Source organism: Nerophis lumbriciformis, linkage group LG15 (genome assembly GCF_033978685.3).
Source record: "Nerophis lumbriciformis linkage group LG15, RoL_Nlum_v2.1, whole genome shotgun sequence".
Taxonomy (NCBI): Eukaryota; Metazoa; Chordata; class Actinopteri; order Syngnathiformes; family Syngnathidae; genus Nerophis; species Nerophis lumbriciformis.
This window is the reverse complement of record NC_084562.2, coordinates 33535235-33558642: the sequence shown is the minus strand read 5'-3', so window position 1 is coordinate 33558642 and position 23408 is coordinate 33535235. Positions and strand designations below refer to the sequence as shown.

At 41.2% G+C, this 23408-nt stretch overlaps 1 protein-coding gene across 1 annotated transcript in view; it reads left to right on the top strand.

Moving 5' to 3' along the window:
• Nucleotides 1-23408, top strand: part of iqgap1 (IQ motif containing GTPase activating protein 1) — a 178076-nt gene that overhangs the window by 87593 nt on the left and 67075 nt on the right. Inside the window, exons 4-15 of the mRNA XM_061975071.1 lie at nt 8141-8218; nt 11124-11200; nt 11783-11850; nt 12228-12341; nt 15017-15195; nt 17188-17275; nt 17349-17506; nt 17587-17671; nt 17750-17913; nt 18249-18409; nt 18490-18614; nt 18731-18894. Coding sequence (XP_061831055.1) covers nt 8141-8218; nt 11124-11200; nt 11783-11850; nt 12228-12341; nt 15017-15195; nt 17188-17275; nt 17349-17506; nt 17587-17671; nt 17750-17913; nt 18249-18409; nt 18490-18614; nt 18731-18894 — 1461 coding nt within the window. The remainder of the gene's footprint in view (nt 1-8140; nt 8219-11123; nt 11201-11782; nt 11851-12227; nt 12342-15016; nt 15196-17187; nt 17276-17348; nt 17507-17586; nt 17672-17749; nt 17914-18248; nt 18410-18489; nt 18615-18730; nt 18895-23408) is intronic.

The window sequence follows — 23408 nt, the reverse complement described above, 5'->3', positions numbered from 1 at the left end:
TCTGGGAATCACTAATAAGCCAGAGTTCTTTGAACGCAGATTTCTTGCCGGGACATATGGTACAATGCAATCGACAAGATAGGACGGAGCTAGACCGTGTAGTATTTTATACGTAAGTAGTAAAACCTTAAAGTCACATCTTAAGTGCACAGGAAGCCAGTGCAGGTGAGCCAGTATAGGCGTAATATGATCAAACTTTCTTGTTCTTGTCAAAAGTCTAGCAGCCGCATTTTGTACCAACTGTAATTTTTTAATGCTAGACATAGGGAGACCCGAAAATAATACGTTACAGTAGTCGAGACGAGACGTAACGAACGCATGAATAATGATCTCAGCGTCGCTAGTGGATAAAATAGAACGAATTTTAGCGATATTACGGAGATGAAAGAAGGCCGTTTTAGTAACACTCTTAATGTGTGATTCAAAGGAGAGAGTTGGGTGGAAGATAATACCCAGATTCTTTACTGATTCGCCTTGTGTAATTGTTTGGTTGTCAAATGTTAAGGTGGTATTATTAAATAAATGTCGGTGTTTAGCAGGACCGATAATCAGCATTTCCGTTTTCTTGGCGTTGAGTTGCAAGAAGTTAGCGGACATCCATTGTTTAATTTCATTAAGACACGCCTCCAGCTGACTACAATCCGGCGTGTTGGTCAGCTTTAGGGGCATGTAGAGTTGGGTGTCATCATAACATCATAATCTCTGATGTTTTCTAATTTACAAATTTATACATAGACGCTCAAATATAGTGTTTATATACGTTCACCTAAAACTTATTATAATTGGTGCTGAAGGTTTCATAAATGTCTTTTAGCTTAACAAGGCCTATTAATTTCTTGCTAGTGATCATGGCTGACTCGTAGTGTCTCTGTAAAGCACACAATAAATTAAGTATACCAAATAATTGGTTAATTTTAATTTGCAATCAACAAAACACATGCAAATCAAAACAACTATGTTTAGAAATAGAAAATAACTTTCCTCTGTCGCTTCTTTCTGCAATTAAATGTTTTTTTTGAATGTAACAAGCAAAACAGAGCGGTTTGTGAGTGCTTTTAAGTTTGGAGGTGGGAAACACTGCTCGTTCAGAAGAGTGCTTTTTAAGTTAGCATATCCCAAAGTGTCCAACAAAAAAAAAGACAATCTAGAGGGGTCTAAATATTGTGACTAATTAGCAAAGTTGGCAACACCAATCCCTTCTGCTTTGTTTTCGAAGTCTCTCGCAGACCAGGGGCCTCATGTATTAAGCTTGCTTGCGCATTAAAACCTGACATATGCCCTTTTTTACAGCAAATATGAGATGAATCAAGAGTGAACCTGACAGGAAAATTTGCGTTGCCTCACTTTAACTTCAAGCTTGACGTACGCACACTTCTACAGGCTGTGGATACTGGCCAACATTTGATTTCGACAATGTTAAAAGATTGAGGAAAGGACACAACATTCACTTTTTCGCCTATGCATTTAATGCTTCATATTCATAATAATATTTGTGAGGACGTTTATTCATTTATCTAGGCCAGTGGTCGGCAACCTTCACCAGTCAAAGAGCCATTTTGACCAGTTTCACAAATTATAGAAAACAATGGGAGCCGCAAATTTTTTTTTAAATTTTTAAATGAAATAACACTGCATACAAAGTATTTTTTTTTTGCTTTGTGCTATGTATAAACCAGGGATCTCAGACACGCTGCCCACACCTTTATATGGAATTTGAAAGCTGGTGCGTCACACGGGTTAAAAATGAATGGCGCTTGTCAGCGTCATGCGTGCCATGATGGTACAGCATATAACACCCACTACAATCAGCGTGCCTGTTCAGCCACACGTTGTTTGAGGCTTCCGCTTGCTCACGTAGGTGACAGCAAGGCATACTTGGTCAACAACCACACAGGCTACACTGACGGTGGCGGTATAAAAAAAAACTTGAACACTCTTACTAATAATGCGCCACACTGTGAACCCACACCAAACAAGAATGACAAACACATTTGGGGAGAACATCTGCACCGTAACACAACATAAACACAACAGGACAAACACCCAGAATCCCATGCAGCCCTAACTCTTCCGGGATACATTATACACCACCGCTACCAAACCCCGCCCACCTCAACCGACGCACAGAGGGGGGGGGGGGGTTGATGTGTGAGGGAGCAGGGTTGGGGTGGGGGCGGGGTTTTTTTTATTCAGTATTTTTTAACTTTAGAAAGTTACATGGTTGAAAACGATAATGATGCCAAAAAACATAAAAAAAGATGGGAAGTCCTCAAAGGCTTATGTTGAAAGTGTAATTATTTATAGATTATATGCTATCTGTTGTTGTATTCCCTAACTTTTAGTGACCTGAACATAAGCTGGACTGTAAATACTTTTTTTGTTTTTGTTTTTAAAATGTAATTTTGTTTATAGATTATATGCAATCTGTTGTGTTCCAAAATGTTCTGGTTTTTTTTTGTTTGTTTGTTTGTTTGTTTGTTTTCTCAGTGTACATGAATGAAGGTGTGTGTTGCTGGACCCGACTTGGACATTATCTGGACTGGACCTGGTTTTAAAAAAAAAACAAAAAACCTTTAAACGAAGCTAATTTCATTTACAGCCAGGTCTGGTGAAGATAAGGTCCTTTCTTTCTTTTTTTATTTATTTATTTTATTTTTATTTTTTTATAGATAGGATAAATAAATATTTTCTTGGATAAAGAGGAAAGTAAACAATATAAAAATAATTACATAAGGGAGAAAAGGGAAAGAAAAAATAGTAATTAAATGAAAATGTTAGTGGACCAGCAGCACAAACAATCAAGTGTGCTTCAGGGACTGTGTTGTGTCCCTTGCAGAAGTGTTGTCCATGTTGTGGAAACCAGAATATTGTTGGCAGAAAGAAACAACCCCTTTTGTGTGAGTGGGTGTGTGTGAGTGTGAATAGGGGAGGGAGGGTTTTTTTTTCTGGGTTGATGCACTAGTTGAAAGTGTATCGTGTGTTTTTTTCTATGTTGATTTAATAATAAAAAAAAAAAAAAAAACTCTTCCGGGATACATTATACACCACCGCTACCAAACCCCGCCCACCTCAACCGACGCACAGAGAGGGGGGGGGTTGATGTGTGAGGGAGCAGGGTTGGGGTGGGGGCGGGGTTTGGTGGTAGCAGGGGTGTATAATATAGCCCGGAAGAGTCAGGGCTGCATGGGATTCTGGGTGTTTGTTCTGTTGTGTTTATGTTGTGTTAAGGTGCAGATGTTCTCCCGAAATGTGTTTGTCATTCTTGTTTGGTTTTGGTTCAAAGTGTGGCGCATTATTAGAAAGAGTGTTAAAGTTGTGTTGTATGGTCACCGTCAGTGTAACCTGTGTGGCTGTTGAGCAAGTATGCCTTGCTGTCACATACGTGTGCAAGCAGAAGATGTACAGTGTATAACAAGTGTTGGGCTGGTACGCTGTTAATACAGAATGTAGATGCCGCCAAATGTTATACAATCATGGCACCCCCTTGTTATGGCTGTAAGAATGAAAATCGGTGAATAATAATCCCGGAAGTTTTCTGCGAGAGGCAATGAAATCCGTAAATTTCACGGGTACATTGGGGGGTACAGCAAGTAAGCTGCTGAGCCGCATCAGAGTGATCAAAGAGCCGCATGCGGCTCCGGAGCCGCGGGTTGCCGACCCCTGATCTAGGCGATCATTTGGCCACCTATTGCTGTCACTATGTGTTCCTGTGACTCCAGCACATGTGCTTGGCTAGTCGCCCATAGCCCATTAATGACACCAGAGGAATGACCCGTCTGCGTGTCACATACGGCTGATGCCACAAGAAGCTCTCCTGTGTTGTAATAAAACTAAGTCCTTTATGATTACAATATTTACATCATTTTCTAATGAAACGTTATTCTGGCTGTGAGCAGGCACACAAAATGAACACATTGTGTTGTAAATTCATCACAATCACGAGAAATAAGCACTTCTCACTAAATTGTGATTGGGCAAAGCATGCAGATATCAGGCACATAGCTACTTTCAATATGATTTGTGTATTTATAAGGAGGCGTGGCCCGGACGTCTGCATTCAATTCCACGTTGATTGCGATGTATCAAAGAAATGTACTTGGATTTGTGCATGCGCACACTTTAATACATCTGAATTTTTTCTTGCATACAATGTTTTCTGGATTTGAACGTACGTCAATTTCTACTAGCAAATCGACACAACTCTTAATACATGAGGCCCCTGGTACGTATAAGGTGTGTTAAGGAGTGAAGTTACTTTGCATACTGCTAAATACTTGAATTTCAGTGAATTCTAGCTATATATATATATATACTTATTTTATTATATATATATATATATATATATATATATATATATATATATATATATATATATATATATATATATATATATATATATATATATATATATATATATGTATGTGTGGGAAAAAATCACAAGACTATTTCATCTCTACAGGCCTGTTTCATGAGGGGGGGTACCCTCAATCGTCAGGAGATTTTAATGGGAGCATTCGCATACCATGGTTTATATAGGGCACAGAGTGGGTGGGTACAGGCTGGCCTAGGGGCGTGGTGATTGGCTCATGTGTTACCTAGGAGGTGTTTCCGTCTATGGCGGCATGTTGTTACAATTTCGCTGCGCTTGTTGAGGGATGACAGGTCTGGACGGTAAATAATAAACAGTTTCTCTTTCAAGCATAGGTTGCATCTTTTATTACCACTATTGTAAGGTGTGCTGGATGCAAGAATTTGCCATGTTATTGAATATTCAACATTATTGTCTTTGAGGTCCCAAATGTGTTTGCTGAGTTCTGTGGTATTTCGCAGGTTTTTGTTCCTGAAAGAAGCCTTGTGATTGTTCCATCTGGTTTTGAATTCTCCCTCGGTTAATCCTACATATGTGTCGGATGTGTTAATGTCCTTGCGTATTACCTTAGATTGGTAGACAACTGATGTTTGTAAGCACCCCCCGTTGAGAGGGCAATCAGGTTTCTTTCGACAGTTACATATATATATATATATATATATATATATAAAATAAATACTTGAATTTCAGTGTTCATTTATTTACACATATACACATACATAACACTCATCTACTCATTGTTGTACTTGAAAGTGCAATGCTTTGCAGCTAGAAGCACAGTTTGCTGCTTACTACAAAAAAAAACAAAAAAAAACACTTATTATTTGAGTAGCCTTTGTTCTGCCATTTGCGTACTGGCGAACGATCTCCGAATCCGGGAACATATCCTTCACGGATTTGTTGAAGACATCCGCAAATGAGAACGGGATGTTGCTTCCAGCTATCAGCATAGCCATTTTTGTCTCGGCATAAGTTACACCCTCGGGTCTCCATTTAGCGAGGTGGCCCATAATACTGGGCTGTGCTGCGCTGCCGCCACCTTGTGCTTCGCTGACCGTTCATGAGTGAGTATATCCGTTCGGCCACCGTGTTCAATGGAGAAGTCTGTTCTATAAAATTTACAGGCAGCATAACCCTTCCCCTTCGAACTGTCCTGGATAAACTGAAATTTTTGTTTCCATTCGTTTTGGAACTTACAAGCATATATCTCCATCTTACTCGTCGTCGGCGTCGCCATGGCTGTATCCTCCTCATTCTTCTGCTTCGTCTCCTTGTTGTGTGCGCAGTTGTGCACTCTCTAAAAGCCGTAGATGTTATAACGTGATTGGGCAGGCACGCTGTTTATATCGTGGGAAAGCGGACGTGAAAACAGGCTGTCGACTCGTCACTCAGGTCCGCATGGAGCTGGAGGGGGCGTGGCCTCCAGCTCCGGCTGTAAATCGGGAGATTTTCTGGAGAATATTTGTCCCGGGAGGTTTTCAGGAGAGGCGCTGAAATTCGGGAGTCTCCCGGAAAATTCGGGGGAGTTGGCAAGTATGCATCTTAGTGACATCATACACAAAAGTGCACTCATAGCTTGTTTTAAAATGTCTCCGACAATCTTGCACTTTTTGTTTTGGAAATGACATGAATGTTTGTGCCACTGCTTAATAACTGTTTAATAAATACAGTTTTGGTAAATTGACATAGTTGTGATTTCCCTCTCTGCATGAAAGTTTAAAATAAGCATATGTTAATGAAGTATGAACAAGAATGTTTTAATGTAGACACATAGAATCATCATACTGCTGTGATTATATGCATCAAGTGTTCATTCAAGGCTAAGGCAAAATATGGAGATATACAGGTAAAAGCCAGTAAATTAGAATATTTTGAAAAACTTGATTTATTTCAGTAATTGCATTCAAAAGGTGTAACTTGTACATTATATTTATTCATTGCACACAGACTGATGCATTCAAATGTTTATTTCATTTAATTTTGATGATTTGAAGTGGCAACAAATGAAAATCCAAAATTCCGTGTGTCACAAAATTAGAATATTACTTAAGGCTAATACAAAAAAGGGATTTTTAGAAATGTTGGCCAACTGAAAAGTATGAAAATGAAAAATATGAGCATGTACAATACTCAATACTTGGTTGGAGCTCCTTTTGCCTCAATTACTGCGTTAATGCGGCGTGGCATGGAGTCGATGAGTTTCTGGCACTGCTCAGGTGTTATGAGAGCCCAGGTTGCTCTGATAGTGGCCTTCAACTCTTCTGCGTTTTTGGGTCTGGCATTCTGCATCTTCCTTTTCACAATACCCCACAGATTTTCTATGGGGCTAAGGTCAGGGGAGTTGGTGGGCCAATTTAGAACAGAAATACCATGGTCCGTAAACCAGGCACGGGTAGATTTTGCGCTGTGTGCAGGCGCCAAGTCCTGTTGGAACTTGAAATCTCCATCTCCATAGAGCAGGTCAGCAGCAGGAAGCATGAAGTGCTCTAAAACTTGCTGGTAGACGGCTGCGTTGACCCTGGATCTCAGGAAACAGAGTGGACCGACACCAGCAGATGACATGGCACCCCAAACCATCACCCAACCATGCAAATTTTGCATTTCCTTTGGAAATCGAGGTCCCAGAGTCTGGAGGAAGACAGGAGAGGCACAGGATCCACGTTGCCTGAAGTCTAGTGTAAAGTTTCCACCATCAGTGATGGTTTGGGGTGCCATGTCATCTGCTGGTGTCGGTCCACTCTGTTTCCTGAGATCCAGGGTCAACGCAGCCGTCTACCAGCAAGTTTTAGAGCACTTCATGCTTCCTGCTGCTGACCTGCTCTATGGAGATGGAGATTTCAAGTTCCAACAGGACTTGGCGCCTGCACACAGCGCAAAATCTACCCGTGCCTGGTTTACGGACCATGGTATTTCTGTTCTAAATTGGCCCGCCAACTCCCCTGACCTTAGCCCCATAGAAAATCTGTGGGGTATTGTGAAAAGGAAGATGCAGAATGCCAGACCCAAAAACGCAGAAGAGTTGAAGGCCACTATCAGAGCAACCTGGGCTCTCATAACACCTGAGCAGTGCCAGAAACTCATCGACTCCATGCCACGCCGCATTAACGCAGTAATTGAGGCAAAAGGAGATCCAACCAAGTATTGAGTATTGTACATGCTCATATTTTTCATTTTCATACTTTTCAGTTGGCCAACATTTCTAAAAATCCCTTTTTTGTATTAGCCTTAAGTAATATTCTAATTTTGTGACACACGGAATTTTGGATTTTCATTTGTTGCCACTTCAAATCATCAAAATTAAATGAAATAAACATTTGAATGCATCAGTCTGTGTGCAATGAATAAATATAATGTACAAGTTACACCTTTTGAATGCAATTACTGAAATAAATCAAGTTTTTCAAAATATTCTAATTTACTGGCTTTTACCTGTATATCGTGTATGGTGACATGGCCTAAAAATATTGAGATATTAATAAAAGGCCATATCGCCCAGCCCTAGTTCCTTGTCTGATAAAGCATTATGATAATGTATGGAATGAAGAGTTTACACATGAAAGATTGTTAATTATGCTGAAATTTCGACAAATGTCTTGGATGATTAAAAAAACTCCACAAATCAAACTCTTGTTTTTCACAGTGTACAGAAGAAGGCAGAAGCCACACTACATTATATTATTTGATGGGAGACTCACTCTGCCACACTTAAAAAAACCTCTCTAACACGCAAATGACTATTTGATTGTAACTGTTTTTTTTTTATTCCCACAGGCAACAGGACTCCATTTCAGACATACTGATAATGTCATCCAGTGGCTTAATGCTATGTCAGAGAAAGGCCTGCCAAAGGTGAGCAGGCTACTGTGTTTCCTACTACGACATTTATGATTGCTGCCTTTGGTAAAAACGTAAACGTAACTCTTGCTTTGTTTTATTTAGACTCGCTGAGTGGGTGCTCTATGAAACACTCGTAGCAGACATTTATTTTAAGAACTCCTAACCAAGATAAAACACAAATAATATCAAGATAATACTTAAATTGGAAATACTAAATGTTAAAAATATATATCAGGCAAACCTTTAACAAAGTGATCACTGAAAACCTGTGCGTTCCTTCACTCTACTCCCTTGGTCTGGAGTGCCTGCCACTTTTCTCGTCGTCTTTCGTAAAATCTTGACATCTTTTGCTTTTTTTGATTATGTCTTGGGGAACTTTGAATAAACTCGTATCCTTTTTGCAATTTGACGGTTCCAACAGCCTAAAAAAATGCAAGCATAGAACATTTTTATTTGAAAAATGCACAATGCCGCACAGAATGCTATGACTTCGAGCCTCGCATAATTAATGAGCCGGACAGGACGTCAGGGGAATACAACCTATATAGAGACAACGTTACTAGGATGGCAACACAGATCCCTCTTGCTCCTTCTTCTTATTCTATGGAAGACCCTGTGGTTTATAATGTGTTGATGAGCGAGTGCGACCGTGTAGCGCCAAATCTATTTGTGTGGTCCCAATGTATTTGTGGCAGGCACAGTGGGTCAGTTTATGTCTGTGTTATATTCATCATTACTGCAAATCAGTGTGAAACTCAAATCAAATCAAATCAAATCAACTTTATTTATAGAGCACATTTAAAATTTACCACAGGGGTAGCCAAAGTGCTGTACAATGAGCAGGTTAAAAGATAAAACGAGTACCGAGCAAACACAACACAACACAAACAGAACACGATAAAAAATAAATAATTAAAATAGAATTAATAAAAACATAAAAACAGGATCACAGCAGGTGTATTATGGGGCGCCATTGCAGGATGGATATCACTCAGTGTTAAAAGCCATGGAATAAAAGTATGTTTTTAAGAGAGATTTCAAAACAGGAAGAGAGGAGGCTTGTCTAACACTCAGGGGTAGGTCGTTCCAGAGCTTGGGAGCAGCAACGGCGAAAGCTCTGTCACCTCTAAGCTTCAGCCTTGTGTCAGGGACCGTCAACAGCAGCTGATCGGCTGATCTTAAGGATCGGGTGGGGCAGTAAGGCTGAAGGAGGTCGGAGAGATAGGTTGGCGCGAGGTTGTTTAGACATTTAAAAACAAATAAAAGGAGTTTAAAATGTATTCGGTAACGCACAGGGAGCCAGTGAAGGGACGCTAAAATAGGGGTGATGTGCTCACGTCTGCGGGTCTGTGTTAGCAGACGAGCAGCAGAGTTCTGCACGAGCTGCAGGCGGGCGAGGGAGGCCTGGCTAATGCCAACATACAGGGCATTACAATAATCAAGACGAGTCGAGATAAAAGCGTGGATTAATTTCTCAAGATCATGTCTTGATAGAAGCGGTTTCACTTTCGCTATTTGGCGTAATTGATAAAAGCTTTTTTGAACGACGCTGCTGATTTGTTTTTCGAATTTAAAATCTGAGTCAAACTTTACCCCCAGGTTTGTGACAGAGTCGCTGAGATACGGGGTCAGAGTGCCGAGGTCAACGTTGGGGGAGGGAGAGCGACTTGGACCGAACAACATAACTTCTGTTTTATCTTCATTTAGTCTCAGGAAGTTAGCTGAAAGCCAGACTTTGATGTCGTGCAGGCAGTCAATAAGACGTTGAACCGTGTTATTTTGTGCCATGGGAAAATAAATCTGGCAATCATCGGCATAAAAATTAAATGCAATACTGTACTTCCTAAAAATAGAACCAAGGGGGAGAAGGTAAAGCGCAAATAAAATTGGGGCAAGGATTGAGCCCTGGGGGACCCCATGTGGTAAAGGAGCTGTGGACGACATAAAACTGTCTACTTTTACACAAAAACTCCTGTCGGTTAGGTACGACCGGAACCAGTTGAGGGCGACGCCCTTAATGCCCACACAGTTCTCAAGACGAGTGATTAAGGTGGCGTGGTCGACGGTGTCGAACGCAGCAGACAGATCTAAAAGCACCAGGACAACATATTTACCAGAATCAAACGATAACAACAACATGACTACTGTCTAGTCAAACAGCAATAAAAAGTGCACACAGTGACTTCCTGTACAAAGTACTCTAAGCTTCAAAATAAAAGCATGGCATTCTACTACAGCAACAAAAAATAGCAACCATTTATTTATTTATTTTTATTTTTTTAGAACGTCAACTACTGGAAGTACGATTTGCACATGTACTGCATGAAAGCTTTAGAATGATATAACTGCAGGAGCTGTTAGATAAGAGTATAACGTATCATAAGAAAACAGAACCATCTAATAATAGGTACAAATCGAGGAAAACCATGTCAACAAACTGCATTGTTTGAACATTTTAACTACAGGTTGAAAAATGCTTTATTACCCATTCTTGTTATATCTCGGGCCAAAGTAACACATGTGTGCAAATAATGGCTAGTTTTGCTTCCAATTATGGTTATGTCGACAATCGCTTATACCTTTGTTTCAATATTGTAAACTCCAAGATGCTCCTGATGCTGCGTCATCCCTGTGTATGATTGAGAAATGTACTTCTCTTTTACAACAGCAGACACTGTCATCTTTGTGTGAATGAGACAATGTGGAAAATAAGCACTCTGAGTACCTTTTAAGGCAGAGCCTTTGCATTCATTTCATGCAGCCTGGTCATGGATTATCCTACTCAATCTTAAATTAAGTGCTTCTGCAATGAATGTTCATATGACCTTTTTGTGAATCCTTTATAGGATTCTTAGTTCGTGTTCCCTTATTATTGCAACATAATTGATTCATTCAATCATTGATCTTGATGTTTCAGATATTCTATCCTGAGACTACAGACATATATGACAGAAAGAACATGCCACGCTGTATCTACTGCATACATGCACTAAGGTACTCACTCTATTTGACTCACTCTCTTTCCGTCTGAATCGCTTTGTCAGATTGTGTCCACTTTGTCATTCTGACACTGCAATTAAAGTGTCTCCTTTAATTCTTATCTATCAGTTTAGTTGTCATTAGAAGTATTATCAATGTAAACAACTTTGTGTCAAATATCAATAGCTGTGAGTGCGCAAAAGACTGTGATTTGTTCTGCAAAAGGTGAGAATGAACTTTTTATGAGGTGAACAGTTGAGTTTTACATGAGAACAGCATTGAATGTTATGGGACTTAGAACTATGGAGTTCTTTGAAGTAATACCACCTAAGGTGAAATAGATGTAAGAACACTGTCTGGTTTGGAGCATGGCAGTGTGGCATGGTGGTTTTTATTGGTTTATATGTGCCTTCAAACCAGAGAGCCCAGCTTCATTCCACCAGAAATGTGTTCATAATTATTGTTGTGATTTTGGTTGGATTTATTAACACTTACATAGCATACCACAACATATTTTGGACTGCAACTTTTGCACAGAGGATGTTGTGCCCACTGCAAAAGGCTGGTGGTGCTCTCATATCATTTCATCCTTTACAGCCTATACCTGTTCAAGCTGGGCCTTGCACCGCAAATCCAGGATCTGTACGGCAAAGTGGATTTTACTGGTAAGAGTGCGAACTTGAAAACAAGTCTCCCTCGGTCTCCGATTTTGTTCACTCGTTTATGTCTCTACGAATGTCACCACATCGACACAGTTAACATGCACGTGTTAAATTTGTCTGCAGTCTGTGCTTAGGACTCTGAGACCTCTGAGTTGGGTTTTAATGTTTTCCAGCAAACCGTAGCACAGGAGCTTCTGTCAATGTGAAAGTCATTAGTAACTGTGGGAGCTTTTCCTGTGTCAGAGCAAGAATGCACATTATCACACATAAGCCAGGAACAGTCTGTCCTCGAAATATCCAACTCCCTGACCCAGGCCCCCTCTACTCTTTTCCCTGCCATCATGGATTTATTCCTTGTGCTTTGTCTTCTCTTTTCCCAGAGGAGGAGATCAACAACATGAAGAGTGAGCTGGAAAAGTATGGGATCCAGATGCCCGCCTTCAGCAAGATTGGCGGAATCCTGGCCAATGAGCTCTCAGTGGATGAAGCTGCATGTGAGAGTTGCTCAGATGTCACGGGAAAGGGGAGGCAAGAGGGCGGGATCCAATTAACCCAATGAATGCCAGTAGTAATCTTTTTGACATTATTTTAAATCAACGGTTTAATTAGCACTTTAACTCATAGAACCTAACGCTAATTCTAATACATCACATTTCTGATGTTTTTATGATTATTTGTAGTTAATTTTAAAGATGTTATATAATGTTACATTTGAGGGTTCATGGGAAATGTAATATTTTTGGAAAATAACTCAACTTGACATGTTTTTGTGCTGAGTGAATTGAATTGAATGAAAGACCAATAAGTGGTACCTTAATTGGTTCTCTGATTCAGCTCGTACCTTAGAAACCTGGTATTGCAAAACACTATCGCCCATTAAAATTAATTTTGAAATCCATTTATTCTGTGCCAAAACACCACATTCTGTCCATAACTTTTATGGACAGAATTTCTAGGCGCAGTCAAGGCGTTGAGGGGATCCGGTTTGGTGGCTGCAGGATTAGGTCTCTGCTTTTTGCAGATGATTTGGTCCTGATGGCTTCATCTGGCCAGGATCTTCAGCTCTCACTGGATCGGTTCGCAGCTGAGTGTGAAGCGACTGGGATGAGAATCAGCACCTCCAAGTCCGAGTCCATGGTTCTCGCCCGGAAAAGGGTGGAGTGCCATCTCCGGGTTGGGGAGGAGATCTTGCCCCAAGTGGAGGAGTTCAAGTACCTCGGAGTCTTGTTCACGAGTGAGGGAAGAGTGGATCGTGAGATCGACAGGCGGATCGGTGCGGCGTCTTCAGTAATGCGGACGCTGTATCGATCCGTTGTGGTGAAGAAGGAGCTGAGCCGGAAGGCAAAGCTCTCAATTTACCGGTCGATCTACGTTCCCATCCTCACCTATGGTCATGAGCTTTGGGTTATGACCGAAAGGACAAGATCATGGGTACAAGCGGCCGAAATGAGTTTCCTCCGCCGGGTGGCGGGGCTCTCCCTTAGAGATAGGGTGAGAAGCTCTGTCATCCGGGGGGAGCTCAAAGTAAAGCCGCTGCTCCTCCGCATCGAGAGGAGCCAGATGAGGTGGTTCGGGCATCTGGTCAGGATGCCACCCGAGCGCCTCCCTAAGGAGGTGTTTAGGGCATGTCCGACCGGTAGGAGGCCACGAGGAAGACCCAGGACACGTTGGGAAGACTATGTCTCCCGGCTGGCCTGGGAACGCCTCGGGATCCCCCGGGAGGAGCTGGACGAAGTGGCTGGGGAGAGGGAAGTCTGGGCTTCCCTGCTTAGGCTGCTGCCCCCGCGACCCGACCTCGGATAAGCGGAAGAAGATGGATGGATGGATGGATGGATGGATGGAAACACCCCAATTTTGCCTTTTTAATGTTTAGATAAGAAGTATTGTATCAAACACAATACAATATAATGTGCTACAAACAACTACAGTAGTTTTATGAAGTAATGTAATTATAATGTACACCATTTAGTTTATAGAGTGGACTTCTACCGTATCTCCTTCGAGCTGCTTCTCTGTCAAACACACCATCAGCAACTTCTTCATATTTTTATGGATAAATCTCTGCCGTTTAGAAATTATTTCAAAGTCTTATTCTGGCGTTATTGACTTATTGTGCATCAGTATTCTCTACTTCTTCTCAGCACTGTCTTCCACACTCACTTTCTTCGTTCCCATTGTTGGTAAAATAAAGTCTTGTCAATATTTAGCTATAAACTATTGCCAGCAAGTAAGACCGGACGTTTTGGTCAGATCTTAGTGGGTTAATCGTGTAGCCATGCCAACTAGGAGTGGGAAGCTTGTAACCCAAATATTTGCTCACAACCAGAAGCATAACAATTTACAGAGAAAAAAATCATAGATGGGACACTGGTATCCTAAGGAACCAATGTTTATTAATTGAAAGTGTGTTGGTTATTATGACAAATACAATATGTCACATTAGGCTATTTTATGGCTAAACTTGTTTTATATGATTTATTAAAGCATTATAGTTGTTCAATAAATTTAAAAGGACTTTTAATGGCAAACAAATGTGTAAATGACTTAGCTTACATTATACACTGCCATTTTGTTGAAGCCATATCCAGGGATGGACAATTGACTGTCACATGACAATCGCTCCAAAATGTTTCCTGTACGTCACTTAGGGACCTAATAAATTCAAGTCAAGCACAAAGCCGTATAGATCTTTTTTTTTTTTGGGACTTTTAAAGTGTGGATGACACACGGTTCTTTTGACTTAATTTCTGAGAATCATACTAATGTAGGATGCGTATGATTCTCTGTATATCTATGCATTGGAGTATAAAGATAGGTGTTCTTAGCTTGTAAAATAATAGAGAGAGCAACGTTTACTACATTTTCATCACCTATCATTTTTTTCATACACGGTAAATATTGACATACAAACATAAAATGTGCAGATATGATATGTGGCCTCATAAAGTGCATTTATTGTATTTCTAAGGGTCATTAACTTAACGGCGTGCAACAATTCTATACAACCCGCAAGGAAGACATTAAAGATGATACTAGTGTAGTGGATATGATGACAAAGCATGTTCTCAAGGTATAAAAGACATTCCAAAATGGAGTACCTGATAGGAAAGCTAGTGATGTTATCATCTTCAGTGAGGTTAAATGACTGATGAGCTTTCCCTTTCATCAGTACACGCTGCTGTGATTGCCATCAACGAGGCCATCGACCAGGGCGTCCCAGAGAGCACCATGGCTGCCATGCAAAACCCCAATGCCATGTTGGTCAACCTGGACCGCAACTCCGCCCCCCAGTATCACAACATATTATACCAGGCCAAGGGGCAGAAGGTGGCCAACTCACGCAAACGGGTAAGATGTGAAAGTGCAGTTAATGGTGTGCAGATGTTTCAAATGACTAAGATTGGAATGGTGACCTGAGGCTCATTTTGTGTAAATAATATGAAGTCCATGTACCCAAGACTGAGGATCAATTGAAGCAATGTCTTGGTTTTATTTAGAAAACTAATTTAATGTTAAACCTGCTGGAGGCACCAAATAAAGGATAACAGACAATACACTTTGAATATGTTCTCTCAGCAAACATTTTAAATAATCTCTTTTGTGTCTGTAGCAACAGTGGAATGCATCATATTTCAGTATTTAAGATGGTGTCATCTAATTTGCATAATTGGCCATGGTGCTTATGCATGTAATTGTTATGAACAAGGGAGACAAAAAGTGAGCAAAAAAACATGAAAAGCAAAACAAATATGTTTACAAATACAAATACAATTTATTCTGTTTGCTTTATTATGTGTTTTATCTTTGTCACAAGCTAAACAGAGTCGCTTGTGTGTGCTTTTAGATGGGGGTGTCCCCGCAGCAGCATACTAAATAATCCAAAAATGCCCAATAAAACCAACAAAAGTTGCTATCACTGATAAATGGGTTCCAGCATATCACCTTTACTTTCTTTGGGTGGTTTCTTTCCCTGCCATCTGTACAGGTAAAAGCCAGTAAATTAGAATATTTAGAAAAACTTGATTTATTTCAGTAATTGCATTCAAAAGGTGTAACTTGTACATTATATTTATTCATTGCACACAGACTGATGCATTCAAATGTTTATTTCATTTAATTTTGATGATTTGAAGTGGCAACAAATGAAAATCCAAAATTCCGTGTGTCACAAAATTAGAATATTACTTAAGGCTAATACAAAAAAGGGATTTTTAGAAACTGAAAAGTATGAAAATGAAAAATATGAGCATGTACAATACTCAATACTTGGTTGGAGCTCCTTTTGCCTCAATTACTGCGTTAATGCGGCGTGGCATGGAGTCGATGAGTTTCTGGCACTGCTCAGGTGTTATGAGAGCCCAGGTTGCTCTGATAGTGGCCTTCAACTCTTCTGCGTTTTGCAAATTTTGCATTTCCTTTGGAAATCGAGGTTCCAGAGTCTGGAGGAAGACAGGAGAGGCACAGGACCCACGTTGCCTGAAGTCTAGTGTAAAGTTTCCACCATCAGTGATGGTTTGGGGTGCCATGTCATCTGCTGGTGTCGGTCCACTCTGTTTCCTGAGATCCAGGGTCAACGCAGCCGTCTACCAGCAAGTTTTAGAGCACTTCATGCTTCCTGCTGCTGACCTGCTCTATGGAGATGGAGATTTCAAGTTCCAACAGGACTTGGCGCCTGCACACAGCGCAAAATCTACCCGTGCCTGGTTTACGGACCATGGTATTTCTGTTCTAAATTGGCCCGCCAACTCCCCTGACCATAGCCCCATAGAAAATCTGTGGGGTATTGTGAAAAGGAAGATGCAGAATGCCAGACCCAAAAACGCAGAAGAGTTGAAGGCCACTATCAGAGCAACCTGGGCTCTCATAACACCTGAGCAGTGCCAGAAACTCATCGACTCCATGCCACGCCGCATTAACGCAGTAATTGAGGCAAAAGGAGCTCCAACCAAGTATTGAGTATTGTACATGCTCATATTTTTCATTTTCATACTTTTCAGTTGGCCAACATTTCTAAAAATCCCTTTTTTGTATTAGCCTTAAGTAATATTCTAATTTTGTGACACACGGAATTTTGGATTTTCATTTGTTGCCACTTCAAATCATCAAAATTAAATGAAATAAACATTTGAATGCATCAGTCTGTGTGCAATGAATAAATATAATGTACAAGTTACACCTTTTGAATGCAATTACTGAAATAAATCAAGTTTTTCAAAATATTCTAATTTACTGGCTTTTACCTGTATGTGTAATATTTTGTCATTAACAGTTAATGTCTGACAAATTTAGGGCTACATAAACACAATGGAATTTAATTGAATGTGTGTTGTGCTTATTCAGCAAATGGAAAATGCAGGCGTTGAGAGAGATATCTACGATGAGCTTCTCACTCAGGCCGAAATCCAAGGAAATGTTAACAAAGTCAATGGTGAGTGGTTTGTCTAGACTCAAACATGTGAGTTTTCCATAGCTGTAGTAAAATGTCAACATTTTCCCGACAGTGCATAACGCCCTTAGTGCTGCTGAACAGGCTTTGCTGAGTGGGAATGAAGATAAGTTGTACGAGGCGCTGAAGGCCATGGGCATTCAAAACCTGCAGCCCCAAAACAAAGGCTGGTACTTGAAGCAACTCCAGGGTGACCGGGAAAACAAAGAACTGGTAAGATCTTTGCTGAGACATTTCCAATTCTTTGTCTGTGTTTTTTCATTTTAATCTCATCCAAACACTGTCTTTATTAGGCATCTCCAGGCCATGCACTGACTAAGGATGAGCTGCAAGCTGGTGTGCACGTTGCTAATGAAATAGCAGAAGTCTCCATGAAGAGTATGAACACATCATATGGTGTAACGTAATATTGACTTAAGTTCAAGAGGCTTCAAACAATTGTGTGTGTGTGTGTAGTGTTGAAGGCAGTGGAACGCATCAATGCTGCCATAAAGGGCGGTGTACCAGAGAAAACTGTGCAGGAGCTGATGAACCCTGATGCTCAATTGTCTGAAGTCTACCCCAGTGCTGCTGATCTTTACCAGAGAGAGCTGGCCAGCCTGCAGCTGCAAAGTGCAGAGGTACCTTTCACCAAAACACACATACTTGCACAGAGTTGTACCACGGTGAAAGAAAAGTTGCAAAGCAAAGTTCCCAGAGGTGCTAGAAAGTCTATCCATTTTTTACCGCTAGTCCCTTTCGGGGTCGTGGGGGATGCTGGGGCCTAGCCCAGCTGCATTTGGGAGGAAGGCGGGGTACATACTGGACAAATCCACACCTCATCGCAGGGCCAACACAGATAGACAGACAACGTTTACACACATTCTTGCAATATATCTAGCACAGCTGTGAAATTGGATCCTAACTTGATGAAATGTGTATGAACTATGGAACATTTGAGTTGCCTATGTTGCAGGGCTCTCTATCCCACCCAGAACTTCTTGTTGCCGTTGAGATGTTGTCTTCAGTGGTGCTGATGAATGAGGCCATGGACGTTGGAGACCGAGACACAGTATGGAAACAACTGTCCAGCTCAATCACTGGGCTTAGTAATGTAGAGCCTGAATATGCACAAAGGTCTGTAAAACACCTCAGGGGTATTATAGTATTATCATGTTGTTACATGGACTGTAGTGCTGTGCCCCTGTGTAAATCAGGTACATGGATGAGTTGATACGTCTTAAGGCAGCAGCCCGAGAGGATGGTTGCGATTATCTCACCTGGAATGACATTCAAGCCTGTGTTGATCAGGTCAACATGACTGTGCAAGAGGAACATGAACGTAAGACACACATACACAGGCCTGATGGAAATTGACTGGGCCAACATTTTATGGACAGTACTGTATACTGTGAACGAAATAGTTCCAAATTTAAAAAGTAGATTTGTGTATGCTAGGTATTGCAGCTATTGGATTGATCAATGAGTCACTGGATGAAGGGGATCCCATGAAGACTTTGGCCATGTTGCAGAATCCGTCAGCTAAGCTTACAGCTGTAGACCCATCTGTGGCTCAGCACTACCATGACAAACTGCTGGAGGCCCGAAGGGAGAAGGCTCACGTAAGACAACTATAAACATGCTCAGAATAAGCACAACATTGCCAGAAAAAGTTGTATTTTAGCAAACAAACCACCTCCAGAGTGCTTGATGGTCTATTAGAGACGTTTTCATATAAATACATTAAAAACAGTGAAATGTCTCAAAAGACAGACATGTTTGAAAATTCTAAAAATGTAGCTGTTTGACCACAATGTTAGATTTGTCGTTCGCCTGCCTTCCTTCCCGGTTTAGGGTTAAGCTACCACTCAATGACAGTGTGAATGGTTACTGAATGGCCATTTGACTATACAGTGGGGCAAAAAAGTATTTAGTCAGCCACCAATTGTGCAAGTTCTCCCACTTAAAATGATGACAGAGGTCTGTAATTTTCATCATAGGTACACTTCAACTGTGAGAGACAGAATGTGAAAAAAAAATCCAGGAATTCACATTGTAGGATTTTTAAATAATTTATTTGTAAATTATGGTGGAAAATAAGTATTTGGTCAATAACAAAAATTCAACTCAATACTTTGTAATATAACGTTTGTTGGCAATAACAGAGGTCAAATGATTACTATAGGTCTTTACCAGGTTTGCACACACAGTAGCTGGTATTTTGGCCCATTCCTCCATGCAGATCTTCTCGAGAGCAGTGATGTTTTGGGGCTGTCGTCGAGCAACACAGACTTTCAACTCCCTCCACAGAATTTCTATGGGGTTGAGTTCTGGAGACTGGCTAGGCCACTCCAGGACTTTCAAATGCTTCTTACGGAACCACTCCTTCGTTGGCCGGGCGGTGTGTTTGGGATCATTGTCATGCTGGAAGACCCAGCCACGTTTCATCTTCAAAGCTCTCACTGATGGAAGGAGGTTTTGGCTCAAAATCTCACGATACATAGCCCCATTCATTCTTTTCTTAACACGGATCAGTCGTCCTGTCCCCTTAGCAGAAAAACAGCCCGAAGCATGAAGTTTCCACCCCCATGCTTCACAGTAGGTATGGTGTTCTTGGGATGCAACTCAGTATTTTTCTTCCTCTAAACACGACGAGTTGAGTTCATACCAAAAAGTTCTATTTTGGTTTCATCTGACCACATGACATTCTCTCAATCCTCTGCTGTATCATCCATGTGCTCTCTGGCAAACTTCAGACGGGCCTGGACATGCACTGGCTTAAGCAGGGGGACACGTCTGGCACTGCAGGATTTGATTCCCTGTCAGCGTAGTGTGTTACTGATGGTAACCTTTGTTACTTTGGTCCCAGCTCTCTGCAGGTCATTCACCAGGTCCCCCCGTGTGGTTCTGGGATTTTTGCTCAACGTTCTCATGATCATTTTGACCCCACAGGATGAGATCTTGCGTGGAGCCCCAGATCAAGGGAGATTATTAGTGATCTTGTATGTCTTCCATTTTCTGATAATTGCTCCCACAGTTGATTTTTTCACACCAAGCTGCTTGCCTATTGTAGATTCACTCTTCACAGTCTGGTGCAGGTCTACAATTGTTTTCCTGGTGTCCTTCGACAGCTCTTTGGTCTTGGCCATAGTGGAGTTTGGAGTCTGACTGTTTGAGGCTGTGGACAGGTGTCTTTTATACAGATAACGAGTTCAAACAGGTGCCATTAATACAGGTAACGAGTGGAGGACAGAAGAGCTTCTTAAAGAAGAAGTTACAGGTCTGTGAGAGCCAGAGATCTTCCGTGTTTGAAGTGACCAAATACTTATTTTCCACCATAATTTACAAATAAATTCTTTAAAATTCCTACAATGTGAATTCCTGGATTTTTTTTTCACATTCTGTCTCTCACAGTTGAAGTGTACCTATGATGAAAATTACAGACCTCTGTCATCATTTTAAGTGGGAGAACTTGCACAATCGGTAGCTGACTAAATACTTTTTTGCCCCACTGTATGTGTGAACTGTGATGTGACTGGCTACCAGTCCAGGATGTAGTCCGCCTTTCGCCTAGCTGGGAAAGGCTCAGCTCACCCGTGGATTAGTGAGAGAAAATGACCTATTTATGCAATAAATATGAATTACAATCACAACAATTTCGATCAGCCACTGCGTCAATCCATTACTGTAACGTTGAGGAAAAAAATTGTTTTAAAACACCAAAAATCTGTCAACTCAATGAACTCACAGTAATGGAAGTTACTTAACTAGACTTAGGTTAACTTGGGTCACCACTTTCACTTCCTTGGCACTTCTTGACATACAATGCACGGTGACTCCTTGCTGTGATACCTGGCTGTACGGACATAATTCTTGTGTGTACACAGTCTTGTAGACTAAACTAAAAGTGTGAGTCACCATGAATGTTTGATCGCAGTGCTTACACACATGTCATGTGCAGCTGTATAACCCAGCACATGATTCAGTCTAATGATGTCATGCTGTCATCATCCCTCCCTTCCACTTCCTCTCACACAGACGGTGCAGATTGTAACAATGCGTGACTTCCATTAGTTTTATTTGTGCAACTGAATCTTTTTTTACCATTGAACTATTGCTGACTTATTGGCTGGTGTTGTGTTTTTATTTTGCGAATGCATGCCATATTTGGTATGGAATTCTGCCACAGTAGAAACCATTTCCCCTCTCACAATACTGTTGAATAGCTTCTTAAATACCCTCTCTATATTTTTCAGAGCTTGGGCGGTGTTGGGTTTGTTTTTGTTCCCCCCAAAATACAAATAAAGGAAGTTGCTTATCTGGGTTGGACATTTAAGGACTGCCCACTTGGTTGCAAATATCAACAGCAGCTTTCATCTACTCTTAAATGAATCAAAGGCAGAATCACAAAAACCGGGGGAAAAAGTACTCTGAACCCCCATTTGTATGCCTTTTTGACAGGAACTAGCAATCAGGGTTTTCTTCCATAAAGGGGCAGAGAGCTAACCGTTACTTTTGATTGGCTAGACCCATGTGCACAGATGCCATCCTCTAGCAGCGACATGTTTAAAAACAGAAGTGTGGTTAGAATAGTGCAAAATAGTATTTTAAATGGCAAAAGGGTCCAAAAATCAAAGCAAGAGCCGAGGTTTCAGGTAATAGTTGATTTGGGGTCAGATAATAAACCAGACCAACCGGCTGCTGTTTGTTTCTTAATCACTACCTTTGCATGAGTTTTAGACCAGCCCAGAAGCTTTGATTGTGTAGGTTGAGCAGAGACAAACATACAACGGTTTCGCTTGGACTCAGCTGACGAAACAAGCCTCATGAAGTCTAGTTGCAACCATAACATAGTGACCCGTATTGTATGTACCGTATTTTCCGCATCATAAGGCGCCCTGGGTTAAAAGCCGCGCCGTCAATGAACGGCATATTTCAAAACTTTGTCCACCAATAAGCCGCCCCGTGTTGTAAGCCGCATCTAACTGCGCTAAAGGAATGTCAAAAAAACAGTCAGATAGGTCAGTCAAACTTTAATAATATATTAAAAACCAGCGTTCTAACAACTCTGTTCACTCCCAAAATGTACGCAAATGTGCAATCACAAACATACGTATATCAACATGGACAGAGCTGCGTGAAAAAAGCCACCCGGCCTCTTCGCGTAAACTTAAACTTACCTTAACCACTCGCTCATCTTTTCTTCATCCATCCCTTCGAGTTAGCTTTTATGATGACGCCGGCTGGAAAGGTCTCTTTTGGCAAGGTCTTCCTTTTGAATATCACCATGGGTGGAAGTTAGCATGGCAAGCTAGAACCACAGTGAAGGATGACTTCTCATTCCCTGTGGTGCGAATATTCACCGTACGTGCTCCCGTTCCACAGTGCGGTTCACAGGAATATCAGTTGCTGTGAAATACGGTAGTAATCCGTGTGCGGATGGAGAGATCGCGTCTTTTCATGAACCGGATCCTTGTCGCTTAGTAGGAGCCATTTTGTGGTCTTTACAGATGTAAACAGGAAATGAAACGTACGGTGATATCCGCGCGTTTTTTCTTCTTCTTCCGGGGGCGGGTGGTTGCTTACAGTAGAAGAAGAAGCGCTTCCTGTTCTATGGGGGCGGGTGCTTACCTTGGCGGTTGCTTGCGTAGAAGAAGAAGCGCTTCCTGTTCTACCGGGAAAAAAGATGGCGGCTGTTTACCGAAGTTGCGAGATCGAAACTTTATGAAAATGAATCTTAATATTAATCCATATATAAAGCGCACCGGGTTAAAAGGCGCACTGTCAGCTTTTGAGTAAATTTGTGGTTTTTAGGTGCGGCTAATGGTGCGGAAAATACGGTAGTTGCCGTGGCCTCAGTTTATCTTGTGCCTTGTTTTCGGTTGTGAGTTTTAAAAATATATTTAACTTCCCAACCCGCTCTACTTTCACATCCTCTTATGTTGCATGAAAAGTTAGTTTAATGTAACAAGCTTGTATGTGACAGTCGTTGCACCACCCGTTCAGACACCACACCCTAACTGGGTGGTTCCTGTCAGCAGTCGTTATTCACAGTACTTATTAGAAACACCCACTGCAAACATGCGCTAATCAGGTTGCCTTTTATGAAGATAGAGCTTCTTTGACTGATGCTGCA